The following is an 18058-nucleotide window of genomic DNA, read 5'->3' as shown; positions in this document are numbered from 1 at the left end:
TTGGGCAAATGTTTTGTTTGTCAGTCGAGGAAATCTGATGCACTTTATAATGGGTTAGATAAGCAAAGCTGCTTCTTTTGGAAACTTCCAGCTTGCTCCTAATGAGAATGCAGGTTTTTAAATTATATATTTTTATTTAAATGATGTTTGTTCTTTACACACACACACACACACACACACACACACACACACACACACACACACACACACACACACACATGTCGTGTTTCCATGTTTTATGGGGACTTTCCATAGGCGTAATGGATATCATACTGTACAAACTGTACATCCTATCTCCCTATACAGCCCCTGCCCCTAAACCTACCCATCACAGGAAACATTCTGCATTTTTACTTTCTCAAAAAAACTCCTTCTGTATGATTTATAAGATGTTTTCCTCATGGGGACCTAAAAATGTCCCCACAAGGACAAGGATTTCGGATATTGCCATCTTTGTGGGGACATTTTGTCCCCATAACGTAGGGATTACCAGGCCACACGCACACACACACATAAACACACAAAAAACACAAAACACTCTTCTGTTAAACCAAAAAAATACATATTTCGAAGAATATGGATAACCAAAGAGTTGCTGGACCCCATTGATTTCCATAGTATGGGGGACAATACAATGGGGCCCATTAACTCTATGTTAACGATACCAACATTCTTCAAAATATCTTTTGTGTTCAGCAGAAGACTGAAATTCATACAGGTTCAGAACAACTTGATGGTGAGTAAATAATGACAGCATTTTAATTTTCCCTTTTTTGAACATGGCATTCACAATTACAATCTATTTTACTTCCGTAATAGGTACATTTGTATTTTATCTATTTGCAATTAAATGACTGTAAATGTTCAAGTTAACAATGGTCTGATGAAAGAAAAGACGATTAAAGAAATGCATTTTGGCTAATGTTAAAGATGTAAATCAGTGGGAACAGCAGTCTCTTGCTCCACCTACTGGTTTTAATTGATATCATTAAATATCAATAAACTGATGCCCAGTTCTGCGGGGGATGAGTACTTGTAGTATATCCAAACATCCAAATTCAGACTTTTTAAACTAAATAAATGTTAAATGGCCAGCAGTAATTCAGTAATGCAAACTACACAAGTTTTTTTTTAAGTCAAATTTTGCAATTTTAAATTTAAAATATGCTTTAGAAATTGAATTCCATTAGGGGAGATGTTATGGGCTCTCCAATGGGGTAGGCTGCACAGTCCCCCTTTCATGCCCCAACACTTTTTTTTTTTTTAACCCAAACCCAAACACAAACCCAAACCCCAACACTACATTTATATTTTATACTGAGATAACTCTGGGGTGGCAAATCTGCCAAAGCTTTTTCTTAGGAGGGCAGTTGCCATGCCACTCCGGTGAGCTGTCTAACGCTTGTCAATGTCAAAATGATTGAGATGGCCAATAGGAGATTTAGAGATTTAAAAAAAAAAAAAAGATTCTGTGGGATATTGTGAAGAGAAAGTTGAGAGACGCAAGACCCAACACTCTGGATGAGCTTAAGGCCGCTATCGAAGCATCCTGGGCCTCCATAACACCTCAGCAGTGCCACAGGCTGATCGGCTCCATGCCACGCCGCATTGAAGCAGTCATTTCTGCAAAAGGATTCCCGACCAAGCATTGAGTGCATAACTGAACATAATTATTTGAAGGTTGACTTTTTTTGTAATAAAAACACTTTTCTTTTATTGGTTGGATGAAATATGCACATTTTTTGAGATCTGATTTTTGGGTTTTCATGAGCTGTATGCCAAAATCATCAGTATTAAAACAATAAAAGACCTGAAATATTTCAGTTGGTGTGCAATGAATCTAAAATATATGAAAGTTTAATTTATATCATTACATTATGGAAAATAATGAACTTTATCACACTATGCTAATTTTTTGAGAAGGACCTGTAGTTGCCTTATCTTACTAATAATAATAAATTTTAACGCACTTTATATTAAACAAAATCTCAAAGTGCTACAGATTTAAATCAATCAACAACAAAATAAATAAATAAATAAAACTGAAAAATTAAGAAGTAACAAATCAATCAAAATCTATGCTAAAAAGGTGTTAACAAAATTATTACTGCAAGTATGCTGTTACTTACTGTAAATTAAAGTACAAACTTTATAAGAATTTACTATAATAAGAATTCTTATAAGAAATTACTATAATTTACTGCACTCTAAAAAATGCTGGGTTAAAAACAACCGAAGTTGTATTGAATATGGACAAACCCAGAAATTGGGTTGTTTGAACCTAGTGAATAGACCCATTCAAACAACCCAATTTCTGGGTCTGTCCGTTTTCAACCCAGCTTGGGTTGTTTTTAACCCAGCATTTTTAAAAAGTGTATAATTGAATAATAATTAAAAAGCTAAAATTACATTATTGTATGATTTGTTATAGTCAAGACGTGAATATCAGCTTTATGTTTAAATTAAACATTTTATAAAGAGGGGTAATGTGAATTGGCCCCAATAATTAAAAAAAAATCTAGGTGTAGGCTAGTTTGTAGATTGCTTCCATGTGTTTTTATTTTTTTTGCAGAGTAGGCTATCCTGTAGATGGCAGTGATGTTATTTTGCACTGTACATTTTCTGAATGTAATTGATGAATGAACCTATTATTAACATATAAATAATAAATACTTGTAAGATTACACTAAAGAAATCAAGTTTTAAAAGCAAACTTAAATTATATAATCAAAGGTATATAAAATGGGACTTCCCTGCAGTGAACATGAATGTGTTTGGAAGATATTTTTCATCACTAATAAGGAATCCAAGGTTGTTGTTGTTTTTTTCACAGCTATGGCTAATATGTGTAATTATGCAAAATGATGCAAGTACAACAGCTCTAAATTGGTGCAACCTCAATGCTTTGCATCTCTATAGGAAAGAACATGCATCATATTATGTGTGAGACATTAAAATGCAGAGACATTGGAAGCATTTGGCTGCTGTGTGTGTTGTGTAGCCTTGAAGACAGAATCCACTGAGAACAAGTGGTTTAGAAAATGAGTGTGTGGTACAACAGCTCTGAAGTGGGCAATAGGGTGCAGCCCTCAATGGTTTTGTGTGGCTGCCATGGCAACTTAACAATTGAAAAGGGCAGCTACATTTTGTTTGTTTGGTTTTTCTTTTTAACACTAACCTCTTGAGTAATAAAATGAATTAAAATTGTCTAATGTCATAATAATAGTAATACATATTCTCTCATACATACTTCATTTAAATACATTAGCATTACTAAATAATCATGGGGAGTGCAAATCTGGTCAAAATCAGTGTTAAAATTTGTGTAGCCATCATAAAATAACCATTTTATTTTCTTAGAATGAAGAGCATTTTAATAATCTTAAGGACATTTGGTAACACTTAAGTTTACCAAAAGTGTAACCGGATATAAGAAAATAAGATATTTTTGATGAAATCTGAGAGCTCTCTGAGCCCTCCAGGAATTTAATTACCACTTTCAAGGTCCTGAAAGGTATTAAAAACATTGTTAAAATAGTCCATGTGGCTATAGTGGTTCAACCTTAAAGTTATGAAGTGACGAGAATATGAGAAATTTTGTGTGCAAAAACAGACAAAAATAATGACTTTATTCAACAATTTCATAGTCATTTCACGTGAACAGCATTGGCCGCACTGGCCGTAGATCTATAGGAGACTGGTACAGGCTAGAACAAAATTGTTTAAAAAAGTCATTAGTTTTGTTTGCAAAGTATTCTTGTCGCTTCATAAAATAAAGGTTGAACCACTGGAGTCACATGGACTTTTGAATACCTTTATAGACCTTTAAAATGTCAATTATATTGGGAGAGGTCAGAGAGCTCTGGGATTTCATAAAAAATATCTTAATTTGTGTTCCGAAGATGAACGAAGGTCTTACAGGTTTGAAATGACATAATTAATTAATGACAGAAATATCATTTTTAGGTGAACTATCCCTTTAAGATCAAAAAGCTTATGGTGAAGATCAAAGATTTGAAGATTTACTCACTTGATATTAACATACTGAACTGTCGGTCAGGAAAAGAGTCAAGAATTTCACAATTGTTTGTTATAAATAAAGGTTATTATTGTTGTTCAGATTGCTGTAATAATGCAAAGATGTGATGCCGAGCGAGCGGATATTAAGAGATCTGACATTGCTCTTGCCTCTGTCCAACACTTGAATTTGAGAGACTGTTCAAAAACCCAATCAATGTAGGAGTAATCAGGACACAACAAGAAGAGAAAGGCTTGACGCTGGTGGCTAGGATTAGGCTTACTACACACACACACACACACACACACACACACACACACACACACACACACACACACACACACACACACACACACACACACACACACACACACACACACACACACACACACACACACACACACACACACACACACACACACACACACACACACCACTTCATTGCAATTACTCTCCCCTTGCATTTGAAATGCAGAGTGATTGGCATGATTACATTAATCTCATCATTGTTTTTTACTTATATCATTACAAGAGGGTCGGTTGGTATTAAAAAGAGTCAAAAAACACATTGCAAGTTTCAACATGATTTATACATACATTTGTATTTTTAATTTTTGACTCCTTGATACAATTACAGTTTTGGTCTCCTATAGGTCTCCTTTTTTCAAAACTACACACAATTCCCAAAACTGCACACACAAAATGCAAAATGCCTCACATCTTTAAAATGTAACACTGAGGCTATAAACATTTGTCAGAATGCGGCATTTCCATCAAATGGCAAACACTTCTTTCATTATAGTAATTTTTGGATATACCATGTAAACACTGTTGTTCTAAAGCTAAAGCTATTTGGTCTTTCATAGGTTTATATCTACATTTCAATATAATGTTCTACAGTGAAAGTCATCTGCTGAGAGGGGTAACAAATACAGTGTGAACAATGTAGAAACAGAATTTTTTTTTTCTTCCAAAAAACTATTGATTAGGCCAAGCATTACTGTTGTATACAGTAGCATACAACAAAAGCAAACATGTGTAAACCAAAAGAATATTCTTTAGAATACAGTAAAGAACACAATTTCTTGCGAGTCGTTTTTGTGAGGCACTGATGAATTAGTGTATTATTTTGATTGGTTGTGTTTGGAAAAGGAAATAATTCCTCATAGATGTTTGTGTGTTACATAGAGAATTGGGTGTTTGTGTTTTGAAAAAAGTATTTTATGAATTTGAAAACTGAGTTGGAGGCAGAGATTTGGTGTAAGGTTTTGCAGATTTGATGTGTGGTTCTGGTGTCAGGTTTCAGAAATTCTGTGACAAATTTCGTGTTTAAGCAGTTCAAAAAAAACTGTATTATATATGTAGGAGTGTGAATATATACGTAATGCAAAATTTCAACATATATTTATTAGACAAGCACACACAGTATGATATATGTTTCTTTTTAGAAGTCACAATCCTTTCATGTGAAAGTCTCCTATAATCTCATTTTAATTGAAATATTAATTGTGTTGTGAAATCCAATATATTTCAAAGCCTTATAATCAGCCTCGCTGAAATGAATTCCTGTGATGGGTTCATGTTTGTTGCTGTGGGAGGGTTGAGGCAGGTGAGTGTACAAGCATTATGGTTGCCATAGAAACCTCTCATCATCTATTGTCATAATCAGGAAGTCTGTCAAAAGAGGAAAATCTGTCACATGGTGTGAGGTTTACATGGAAATTCCAGAATACATGGGTGTATAAAATGATCTCCTATTCAAAGAAAGATTCAGACAGCTTCACAATGTGGTCCTTGTCAAACTTGCTCAAATCCCAAAATGTTAACTTGCTGCCTAATATATCCCACTCACTAACAGGTGCTGTGATGAAGAGATAATCAGTTATTCACTTCACCTGTCACTTGTCATGGGTTATTATGTTATGCCTGATCGGTGAATATTCTAATCTTTTTGGGGATAAAGGTTTCAGTAAAATAATGGAAAAGTACATGTCCAAATATAGAGTGTTCTTAGCAACTGGAGGATCATTTAACAGGTTGATGATGTAGAGCAGAAAGGGATAACAGTGTTTAATGCTCCAGGTCAAATCTCTTCTCTTCAAAGGAACAGCAAAAGTGGTTCATTAAGAGAGAAAATCAGAGCAGGCATTATAGGGTTTAGAAAAATTGTGCGTTTCAAATGCAGATGCATACATTACACAGCCATTGGTTGTCTTTTAATGCGATTAAACATACAACTCCTACATGCAAGTACAATTTAGTTTGAAGTTTATATGCTAGTGACCGTAGTTAACAGTGTTTACATCAGACTGCCTTTCTAATTAAGCAGTGTTTTGTACAATGACAGTGTCATTGTAAACAGTTTCACTATGCAGCTGTTTAAATATTCTATTCTACGCTGTTTTTCGCGTGCATATGATACGCACTTTATGGCGTATATATGACACACTCTCTTGGGTAGGTTTAGGGTAGTGGGTTCGTATGTATAATACGCCATAAAGTGCGTATAATATGCACGCGAAAATGGTTGTCGTTCAAACTCCCGCTACAACCAACCAGAGCAACGAAGGGGAAGCGGTCGGCAAAACTCCGAACACATCTTACCTTTTTAAGAAAGACTGTGTTTACTAGAAGCACGCAAGCGCAACTCGGCCATCACGATGGGATAAGCTCCGCCCACCAACTCTATACACAATGTGATTGGCCTGACCAGAGTTTGGATTTTACAGCTCAGAAGTGTATTGAGAGTTGCTAGATACTCGCAGATTAGATTTCTAGGCTATCAATGACCTTCTGCTGACCGTAAATGAATGACAACTGCAGCATTTTTGTTCCCCCTTCTTGCAAAATATATGGTTTCCAAAAACCTTCCGCAATCAAAATGATCAATTAACGTCATATGAATGTCACAAACTTTCTACATAGGTTCAGTTCACATGAGGTTTTATATCTGTTGATAGCACCAGGTATGTGGGTGTATTGGAGTCATTTGTAATGATTTTGAGTGAAACTGGTTACTCAACACAGTCTGATTCTGCTTTCTGCCATGTATTCATTGAGCACACTGGCAAGTTACAGTTTATGGCGATGAGAGAGAGAGAGAGAGAGAGAGAGAGAGAGAGAGAGAGAGAGAGAGAGAGAGAGAGAGAGAGAGAGAGAGAGAGAGAGAGAGAGAGAGAGAGAGAGGCAGTGGAGGCAGCTGTGTTTAGAGATAGTGATTACCTTTACCTTCTGGCTGCTTGAGCTAAGAGGCTTTTAATTGATCTGAGTGTTTCTTTACATGATACCAAACAAACACTGCGAGACTCTGTGATAGTTTATCATAACTGAATACTCGATTATTACTTTAATTTTCATTCAGTAAGTACCCCCTAAAAATGCAGGACAGTTTTATTTAACCTTATTGTTTAAAAAATTACTATATAGCTAGCTTAAAATTAACCCAAAATAGGTTGGAAATTAAAAATTAGACACATAAATTCTAGAGGCAACAATAATAATCAAATGGTGAACATGTATTAATAATCAATTTCATAAATGTGTATTGCTCATTATTATTCATTGAACTTATGTTAATTTATTAAAAATATGAATAAATGTTAATTTTCAATATACTTTGAGTTCATTTTAAGTGAGTAATACAGTAATTTTTAAACAATAGTTGAGCTAAATAATCCATCCATGCATCCATCCATCCATCCATCCAGCCATCCATCCATCCATTATAAACGTACTCCACATGGTTCCGGTGGTTACGCTTTGTGCAAGTTACGCATTTTTAGTTAGTTGATATATAGCGGAAGCGAGATATTTTAATTTATGAAGTTTTAAATATGGATATTGTTCTTACACAAACCCATCAATTCGTTACGTCTTTATTAACCTACCGGAGCCGTGTGGATTACTTTTATAATGGATGGTTGCATTTTTTTGGGCTTCAAATTTTGGGCTGCCATTCACTGTCTGCCATTATAAAACTCTGAAGAGCAATGATATATTATTTTTTATATAACTCCGATTGTGTTCGTATGAAAGAAGATTGTCTTATACACCTATAGGCTTGCTTGAGGGTGAGTAAATCATGGGGTATTTTTAATTTTAGGGTGAACTAACCTTTTAACGACCCTTAAGTTTCTGTTCATTTAGTCCACATTATCAATGGCCATAAGGTGCATTTTAGGTTACACACAGCTATCTACGGGCATCCAAGGGTTAATCAGTTTGTCCCAACACTGTTTGGAATAGGTGCCTTTATCTGAGTGAAAATAGAGGCCTCAGTAGCATAACACTTTGGCTGCATTAAGCATCACCAGAAATGACTCCATATAGGGTCTATTTAGAGACAATTAGCCAGCTAATTATGGAACCTGTGTGAAAAGAAAACCTAGATTAACCCATATTCTGCTACAACAGCATCAGTATAGTCACTATAGAGAGATTTTATTAATTAAATATTTAATTACAGTGAACTACACCATAGTTTCCCCCTAAAGTCTGCAGGAGTGACGTGCTGCCTCTGTCCCTGTCATCATGACATGATGACAAGCTTGACAGCAGCTGAGCTGAAGACACTGAAGAATTCAGATTTTGTATTCCCCTAAGAACAGGTCTTATGGCGATCTGTGACAGATGGCAGATGTTAAAGGGCGGCTTAGTCCTTATTAGGGGAACTTAATAATATTCTATCCGCAGGTGACATGATATTAAAAGTTATGTCTTTACAAATATTTTAATATATTATTTATTCAGTTCACTTACTCACTAACTCATTCACTCACATGTGTTATGTGAGGTCAGTCCAGTTTAACTGATGCACACATAGTATTTCAACGGTTGAGGCCAAGAGAGAGTATTAGGTGGCTCAGATAGGCGCTCAGGCCTAATCTGGGATTAACAATGCAGCTCCGCAGATTGCCTTAAGGATTTCTCAGGTCTCATTAGCATGGCTGGGATGACCATGTTGATGCCAGAGCTGGTGATATCGGTGTGCCACAAATGCCTGCCACTTTTTTTAGTCGATCACTAATCTCTCAAAGTGCTGGTTCATCAGCAGAGATATATTTTGTTGTTCTCACAATGACAACTGTACGAATATAAATAAATTAAGATAAAAGGTATTTTCATATTCTTTTCAGGGGAGAAAAAGTCAAAGGATGCAAATGTGTCAATTAAAACATAAAAGAAAAAAATGAAGAAAAATAAAAAGTCAAGGGTGTTGCTTTATATATATATATATATACCTCTGTTTGTTTGTTTTTCTCTTTATGTCAGATATAGTGTATATATATATCTGACATAAAGAGAAAAACAAACAAACGGAGGAATTAGAAACAAAAAAGGCAGATTCATTAGCCATTCATCATTGCTAATGAATATTAATTATAAAACGAGCAGTAGTCTCCGCCCACGCTCACACGTTGAACGTTCGGAACTGTCACTAATACGAGGAGCTGAAGACTCCTGAACGCATCCTTTAGCAGTCTTTTAAAAATGTGGATATTTGGGAGACGCAGATAAGAAAAAGTGGGTTTAACTGATGACCAAAAATGCAAACTCGAATTAGTACTTTAAAGATGGGATTTAACATGACATTAAGAAGGATCACCAATTGCTTCAACCAAAGAGCAACTTGAACAGGAATTCTGTCTGAATCTGGTTGACTACTAAATATTCACAGGTAAGGTTAATCGATTATATGTTTACTAGATTGATTGGTGTAGGCTAAATGTAAAAACAACTGCTTTTGAAAGTGTTGTAGCTAAATGTCAAATACCGATACTTTTTTCTTCGTTTGTGTTTTCGACAGCTTTTGTCGATGAGACGATAAATAACTCGACAAGTAACTAAAATATTGCATAACGAATTAATAAGGCCAGCAACAAATGTAAATGAGTTAACAGGATTCCCTTTCTAGTCAGGGCGTTTTGGCACACGTGCAACAGAGCTCAGCTTTCCAACTAAACCATTTAGTGACAATAAACCAGTCCAGATTTTCACTTGAATACATTTTACATTACAATTTCAATGTTATATAGTAAAAAACAGACACCTTTACCAAAAGGTTAAATTATATCTTAAAGATATAATTCTACTGTAAAATTGGCATATAGAGCGTTTTTTTGTGTGAATAAAATGGATTATTACATTATTAATTTATATAAAGTACATAATATTTTAAAATACTAACATACAAAGTTAGGAATTATAAATATAGTCAAAAGCCATCTCTTATGCCTGTAATGATCATTACTGAAATTTTAAAGTGAAGTTCTAGCAACCTCAATTTATACATTTAACAAGAAATACATTAATAATAACGTATTAACTCTATATAATTTACTCTATGTAAATTATTTAACATAATCACTCACTGAGTAAGTCTCACTTAAAACAAAATGTTCAACAGAGCTGTTTTTTCCATTTTAAATGTAAGATATATGAGACAGTATAAAGAATGGAAAGAAAGACATTGTTGTATTGTTTAGGCTGGGCGCAGGGACGTCAGATGCTCAGATGACAAGAACCCTGGTTGATGGGAATCAGGACTGCTGATAAGACGTTGCTGAGTGTCCTCAGCATTAGCATCATTCTGGATTTGGAATAGATTACACAAATAGCGTTGGTGGTGTTAGTCTAATTAGACTAATCTCCGCACAACGATACAAAACTAAACATCATTAGATGGAGAAAGCCCAACATTGCCCTTTTGGTCAAAGACCCTGAAACCACAAAGCAATATTTTGGTGTACATCCAGTTTAGGAAATTTACTGTCAGTTTTTGTTGCGTATGTAAAACATGCAGTTTTTAATACATTTATCGCCATTTAACCAAAAATAAATTTTCAAAAAATTTCTGTTATATGCATTCACACTTCACAAGACATCTATATACATGGTGGCTTAATATCAAGTGGCTTTAAAGTACATCTGGGTCATGATCTACCAGAGAGATAGGGCGCTGATCTTGTTTAGTGTTTAAGCAGCATGTATTTTTAGGTGATGTGTTCAGATGGCATTGCTGTCAGTGTAAAAATGGGTTTGCAGAGATCAAGTTAATAACAGGTTCTTATAATCTTTTCAGATCTGATACAATGTTAGTATCTGCAATGATTTCATTAATGACATTATCAAATTGAAAGCCTTATTGCATTATGCTTTTGAGCATAATTTATTTTCTAAGATCAAAAACATGCTTTAAATGTTTAAAAATTCATGTTTTTTGTTGTTGTTGTGATTTCTTTTGTTTGTCCTTCTTATCAAGTGCTGGATGCCTAGAATAGGCAAAGAAAAGAACGAGAATGGCGAAGATTTGTACAGAGCAATCCTACCCATCCCGACACAGGCTCTCGGCCCGAGCCTCTGAAGATGAACCGGATATGGCTGAAAATGGTGCAAGCAGGTTAGAATAACAAGACATGACCTTCATGGGGTCTATTTGAGCATCATTTACAATGTTGTTTTTGCACCAAAAAGATCAGTAATATTTATGAGGCTCTATTGACATAAATGCAATATAATATACATAACTATGTTTTCAGTGGTGTATAAAGAAGACCTTTACATAATGAACCGTAATGCTTGTATTACCGTAGCCATTTCTATCTTCATACACCACGGGTCCCCTTACAGCTAAGTCTCTATTTTGTGCCGTCATGTTTCTACAGTAGCCCTAAACGGACAAACTGCTCTACAGAGCGCTAGCTACTCTGCTAACTCAGACAACAACATATTTGTCCTGTGTCGGCCACCGTAGCTTCTCTATGTGCTTTGAAAGGGAGGGGTGAGCTGTGGGCAGTTGCAATTAGCAACCTCATCACTAGATGTCACTAAAACTTACACAATGCATCTTTAAATGCACAATGAAATGGACTGAATTTTTCTGACATTTAATTTCCCTGAAGCAATGACCTCTTTGCAAATGAAACAGGAAATCCCTCTAGCGCAAGATACAAGTTTTTTGTTAGGTCAAACATAGTTTGGACTTCTCATCCTTTTATAACTGCTTCTTTGCAAATCTGCATTACATTGAGACAGGTTATGTCAACAGACCAATGTATGATGAAAAATCAGCTGGAAGTAAACTGAAGTGATCTGGTATCTTGTTAATAATTAAAGGGATAGTTCACTTTGAAATTAAATTTTGATATGTTTTAGCTTACCTCATGGGCATCCGAGATGTAGGAGTATTTGTTTCACCACCTCAAAGAGCATACACCACCTCAAAGAGCATACACAGAGAAGTCCAAATGAAGCAATCCCCTATCGTAAGTACACACTGATGGCCTAAGACACGAAATGAGTGGTTTGTGTGAGAAAACGAACAGTATAAATACTGTTCGTTTTCTCACACAAGCCGTTCGTTTCATGTCTTAGGCCATCAGTGTGTACTTACGATAGGGGATTGCTTCATTTGGACTTCTCTGTGTATGCTCTTTGAGGTGGTGACCATAGACCTGCATTATGTGAGGCACAGACAAGAACGGTTTGACCTAAAATGATCAAAATTGAAACTACTGGGGAAACAAATACTCCTACATCTCGGATGCCCATGAGGTAAGCTAAAACATATCAAAATTTAATTTCAAAGTGAACTATCCCTTTAAGTCTAAACTCAGAATATTTGGATTCTTCAAGAAGACACACTACCGTTCAGAAGTTTGGGGTCAGTAAGATTTAATTTTTGACAGAAATTAATACTTTTATTTAGTTTCTATTTCAAATAAATGCTGTTCTTTTGACATTTCTAGTCATCAAAAAAAATGTTAAAAATTATGGTTTCCCCCAAAATATTATTCAGTACTGTTCAGTTTTCGGTGGACAATAAAAAAAAAATTTTGAACAGCATATTACAATGATTTCTGAAGGATCATGTGATACTGAAGACTGAAGTAATGATGCTGAAAATTCAGCTTTGCCATCACAGGAATAAATTACATTTTAAAATATATTAAAATATCAAATTATTTAAATTTGTAGTAATATAACACAATATTACATTTTTGCTGCATTATTCAAATAAAAAAACGTTTTCAATTAACTAGTTCTGCTAGTTTTAAAGTTACATTTTTGAAAATATTTTAATTCTGAAACAATCTCCCCCCCCGCCCCCCAACCTTTTCTCAGGGCACATTCTCTATGCGAGGACACCTCCTCTGATATGCAGGGTATCATTTCTACTGGAACCAGCCAGTATCAGGAGTCCAGGAGAAGCTCTTTCACAGGTGCTGGGGCTATGGCAAGGTAACATCCAAACTAAAGCTTGACTGTAGTTCATCATGTGAACCCTGATTACCACTAACCCAAGTCAAATGCACACTGAGCAGAACATCTGTAGCAGTAAAATCAGATTTTACCAAGAAAAGAAGTGAACCACTCATCAACCAAGCCAACAAAATTTGAATGTGATGTGTGCATTTGACAAGGGTTGAACAGAAAGCTACATACTGTATAAAGAACTTGGAAGTGTTTCTGTTTGACATCTTACGGTCTCCCAGGCTCACCCAGTTTCTGGTAATTCTGAGGAACTGGGCTTCACACAGGCTTCAGAGAGAGGTTGAGCGTCCCGACTCCTTCTTGGAGCGTTTCCGTGGACCTGACCTTAAAGACTTATCTAGCCGTGGAAGTAATGCTCGGTCCTCTGTAGGCCTTCCCGACAAGCCTCGTAAGAGGAAGTAAGTCAAGATTTTCTGTACAGTTTCTTTGTACAGTTAAAGATGCCTTTTGTGTAACGTGGAGTCCTTGAAAATGAAAAGAAAGAAAAAAACGTGCAGAGAATCATGCTGGATCTGTGCAGAAATATATCCGTATTGTGTGCGGATGATTCATAAAACAGATCACAGAGCTGAGGATTCATTTCTTTACTTGTTGGACCAGGGGTTATAAAATGAAAACAGTATGTAGGTTTCCATGTAGAAATGTCCTTTAGGTAAAACAGCATTGCAATATGTAGAATAGAAAAAAAAATAGAAACAGAAGTTGACCCTAGATATAGACACTACATCAGCAGTAGTGTTGGTCCATAGTTATTCTAGAATCAAATCCCTCGGAATTTAATAAAACATTTTAAAAATAATAACACCAAAATGAATGCCTTTTGCCCCTCAAGAAAAGCCAGTCATTGGCCTCTGGCAGTTTACAATATGAACAACTGCAACAACACAGATGAGTAAGTACTCTGTAGAAACAGCTCCACTAGATATAAACCCTTTATATGATACATACTAGATTGTAGAATCCTTAATAATTAACCAATGCTAATTTAATGTATCTCAAATATGCAATTAATAACAACAGATGATTGTCATGTTTGTGAAGTTACATTGCCTTCAGTGTTTAATGAATATTAGTAGTGTTAATGGTAATGCTGCCCTCTGCAGGTTAACATGAGAGATTACTAGCGGTAGTTCGCCTTAGTGACCCCTAGATTTCAGACTAGTTTCTAAATCAAATAAAAACAACCCAAAATGTTACCTTTAGCAAAAAGGAGGACAAAAAGGAAGAAATAAAAAAAGATGAGAAAGAAGATGGAGACAAAAAGGAAGAGAAAAAAGATGAGAAGGAAGAGAAAAAAGACGAGAAGGAAGAGAAAAAAGACGAGAAAAAGGAGGAGAAAAAAGATGAGAAAAAAGATGAAAAGAAGGATGATAAGAAAGATGATAAAAAGAAAGATGCTCCTCCCCCACCGTGAGTATGCCGCAAATGACATTTTAGTTTTAGTAGTCTGAACATATTATGTAAAGATGAATGCTGTTCCTCTTTGAAAGTGTTTCATATCATATCATATCAAATTCTCATAATGTAATATGTGTTTTAGGAAAGAAGTGTGGATCATGGACCCATCCTCGGACAAGTATTACAGATGGCTTTCAGTCATAGCAGCCCCAGTGTTTTACAACCTGATGATGCTGGTGACACGGTCTGTTCATGCAGTAGCTCTCATGACATCACTTAAGTTAGACGTGCGGAGAGATGTGGCTCATGCTTCCTTTTTCATATTTCTTCAGGGCCTGTTTTAATGAGCTTCAGGACTCTTTCACAATACTTTGGATCATCTTGGACTATACTTCAGATGCAATCTACTACGCAGACACATTTGTCAGATCAAGAACAGGTACAGTGGTGGTTATCCATTGAAAGAATAATATTGGTGGAATATCCATTAAATATTACAACACACTACCATTCAATAGTTTGGGGTCAGTATGTTTTTTTCTGAAAATGATTTATCAAGGCCAAATTGTAATTAATCTAAAGTGACAATAAAGGCTTTTACATTGTTACAGAAAAATCAGATAAATGCTGTACTTTTGAACGTTCTAAACATCAAAGAATCCTAAAAAAAAAGTACAATTGTTTCCAGAAAAAGATATCAAAGAGGTCATGAACTACATGTGTATTATTTTATGTTTCCTGAGGTGCACGTATGTTTGTATGGTTTTTGTGTAAAAAAAAAAAAAAAGGTCATTTAGAAATAAATTATTTGAACGCACTGTTGGAAGTCTGCTGTGAGGCTTCAATAGCACTACTGCTATTAACATTGATAATAATAAACAGCAAATCGTCATGTTAGAATGATTTCTGAAGGATCATGTGACTGAAGACTGGAGTTATGGTGCTGAAAATTCAGCTTTGCCATCACAGGAATAAATAATTTTAAAATATATTCAAATAGAAAAAGTTATTTCGAATGGTAGTAATATTATTTATATAAATATACTTAGTATAAGAGACTTTCAAAAACATTATGAAATCTTACCAATCTTAAAACCCTTACCAACTTTTGAATTTTAGTGCATATGTTTAATATTACCAAGCTATTAAACTAGATAGTACAAGCTACATAAAGCTTGTAACATTTTTATTTTAACATTTTCATTGTCATTTTCAGGTTTCTTGGAGCAGGGTCTTCTTGTCAAAGATGGTAAGAAGTTGATGAATAATTACAAGACAATCCCACAGTTTAAATACGACATGATCTCAATGATCCCGACAGATTTGTTAATGCTGAAAGTGGGATTCAACAATCCCGAACTCCGCTTCAACCGCCTCTTTAAAATGGCTCGTCTCTTTGAGTTCTTTGACCGCACGGAAACACGAACAAACTTTCCAAACATTTTCCGTATCAGCAACCTCGTACTTTACATCCTGATTATCATTCACTGGAACGCTTGCATTTTCTTTGCCATTTCAAAAACGATTGGCTTTGGAACCGACACATGGGTATATCCAAACATCAGTCACCCTGAATATGGCCGCTTGGCCAGAAAATACATCTACTGTCTGTACTGGTCCACTCTCACTCTCACCACCATTGGAGAAACGCCACCTCCCGTTAGAGATATTGAATACTTGTTTGTTGTTATGGACTTCCTCATTGGAGTGTTGATTTTCGCCACCATCGTCGGTAACGTCGGCGCCATGATCTCCAACATGAACGCTTCTCGTGCTGAATTTCAGGCCAAGATCGACTCCATCAAGCAGTACATGCAGTTCCGTAAGGTCAGCAAGGACCTGGAAGCCAGGGTCATCAAATGGTTTGACTACCTTTGGACGGAGAAGAAAACGTGTGATGAGAAGGAAGTCTTGAAGAATCTCCCAGACAAGCTCAAAGCTGAGATAGCCATCAATGTCCATTTAGACACGCTGAAGAAGGTGCGAATCTTCCAGGATTGTGAAGCTGGACTTCTTATAGAGTTGGTGTTGAAGCTGCAACCTCAGGTGTTCAGTCCTGGAGATTACATATGTAAGAAAGGTGACATCGGCCGAGAAATGTACATCATCAAAGAAGGAAAGCTCGCCGTAGTGGCCGATGATGGCGTCACACAGTTTGTGGTGCTCAGCGACGGTGCATACTTCGGAGAAATCAGTATCCTTGGAATCAAAGGCAGTAAGGCCGGTAACAGAAGAACGGCGAACATTCGTAGCGTCGGCTATTCTGACCTCTTCGCCCTATCTAAAGATGATCTTGTGGAAGCCCTTACAGAGTACCCAGATGCCAAAAAAGCCCTGGAGGAGAAAGGAAAGGCTATCTTGAGGAAAGACAACCTTCTCGATGAGGCGATGGCAAGCGCAGGTGCTGATCCCAAAGACCTGGATGAGAAGATTCAACGCCTAGAGGGCAACCTTGAAGTCATGACTGGCAAATTTGCCAAGCTCGTGGCAGAGTACACATCCTACCAGAGTAAGATCAAACAGAGGATAACCAACATGGAAAACAAAGTGAAAACAATACGAGTCGAAGATTTGTCTGAGGTTGTTGAGGACAAAAAAGAAGAGGAGAAGAAGAAATAGTCAACAGCATAGACATTGGGGTTTGAGGGCTTTCCCATCAATGTACATATTCCTTAACATAGTACATTACTTTTAAACTGTTTATACTTATCTATTTATACATTTTACATATGACAACATTGTACTAATTGCCACATCAGTGCGTAAAAATGTTACACTTCTTCATTATATGCAGTATGAAACAGCTAATATGGCATAAAACACAAGATCTTGTTTATATGCCCTCAGGAGAGAGATACACTATTGTTGAAAAAGTTAAGGGTTGACAAGTCTCTTGTGCACACCCAGACTGAATACAGTTGAAACAGTAATATTGTTACACTTGTTAAACATGCTGATTTGGTGCTCAAAATACTTTTTTTGTGTGATCAATGTAAAAAATGTTTTACATTGTGCCCTTTAATATTTTTCTGGAAACCATGACATTTTTTTTCCAGGATTCTTTGACAAATATATAAAGGTCAAAAGAAGTTTTTTTTTTTACATTATAAATGTGTAAGCTTCATTGTTGACAAAAGTTATTAATTTCTTAATTTATCAAAAAAAACAAACTCACCAAAACAAATATGAACCCCAAACTTTTCAATGATAATTTAGTGGTGCATCTCAAATGTTGTTAGTGGTTCAAAATCGATAATTTTGCAGAAGCGAGAAAATTTATAATTTATTACTTTGACGATGTTCTGATTCAGTTCATTTAGCAATTACATTATTCCAATAACATTGCTCAAAGAAAGAATAGACCATGAT

The 18058-nt window shown here is 35.7% G+C and overlaps 1 protein-coding gene across 3 annotated transcripts; it reads left to right on the top strand.

The window, feature by feature from the left end:
• The first annotated feature begins 9460 nt into the window (after nucleotides 1-9460).
• cnga3a (cyclic nucleotide gated channel subunit alpha 3a) lies at nucleotides 9461-17848 on the top strand. Of its 3 annotated transcripts, XM_067458459.1 has the most exons (9): nucleotides 9461-9695; nucleotides 11280-11417; nucleotides 13142-13258; nucleotides 13513-13689; nucleotides 14124-14183; nucleotides 14495-14701; nucleotides 14832-14933; nucleotides 15022-15128; nucleotides 15906-17848. In XM_067458459.1, exons 2-9 carry the CDS (start codon nucleotides 11317-11319, stop codon nucleotides 17306-17308), a joined length of 2274 nt encoding a protein of 757 aa, XP_067314560.1. In that variant the 5' UTR covers nucleotides 9461-9695; nucleotides 11280-11316; the 3' UTR covers nucleotides 17309-17848. The 3 variants fall into 3 exon arrangements, with proteins under 3 accessions (XP_067314560.1, XP_067314559.1, XP_067314557.1); XM_067458458.1 differs by lacking the exons at nucleotides 14124-14183; nucleotides 14495-14701 and having other exon boundaries at nucleotides 15906-15938; nucleotides 16011-17848; XM_067458456.1 differs by lacking the exons at nucleotides 14124-14183; nucleotides 14495-14701.
• Nucleotides 17849-18058: the final 210 nt, after the last annotated feature.

Source organism: Pseudorasbora parva, chromosome 12 (assembly GCF_024679245.1).
Source record: "Pseudorasbora parva isolate DD20220531a chromosome 12, ASM2467924v1, whole genome shotgun sequence".
Classification (NCBI taxonomy): Eukaryota; Metazoa; Chordata; class Actinopteri; order Cypriniformes; family Gobionidae; genus Pseudorasbora; species Pseudorasbora parva.
This window is presented reverse-complemented; position numbering and strand designations above follow the sequence as displayed.

Coding starts and splice junctions, on each gene's coding strand:
- cnga3a (XM_067458459.1), top strand. CDS start 11,317: ATGGCGAAGATTTGTACAGAGCAATCCTACCCATCCCGACACAGGCTC. Junction 14,934..15,021: donor CTGATGATGCTGGTGACACG/GTCTGTTCATGC, acceptor ATATTTCTTCAG/GGCCTGTTTTAATGAGCTTC. Junction 15,129..15,905: donor ATTTGTCAGATCAAGAACAG/GTACAGTGGTGG, acceptor TGTCATTTTCAG/GTTTCTTGGAGCAGGGTCTT.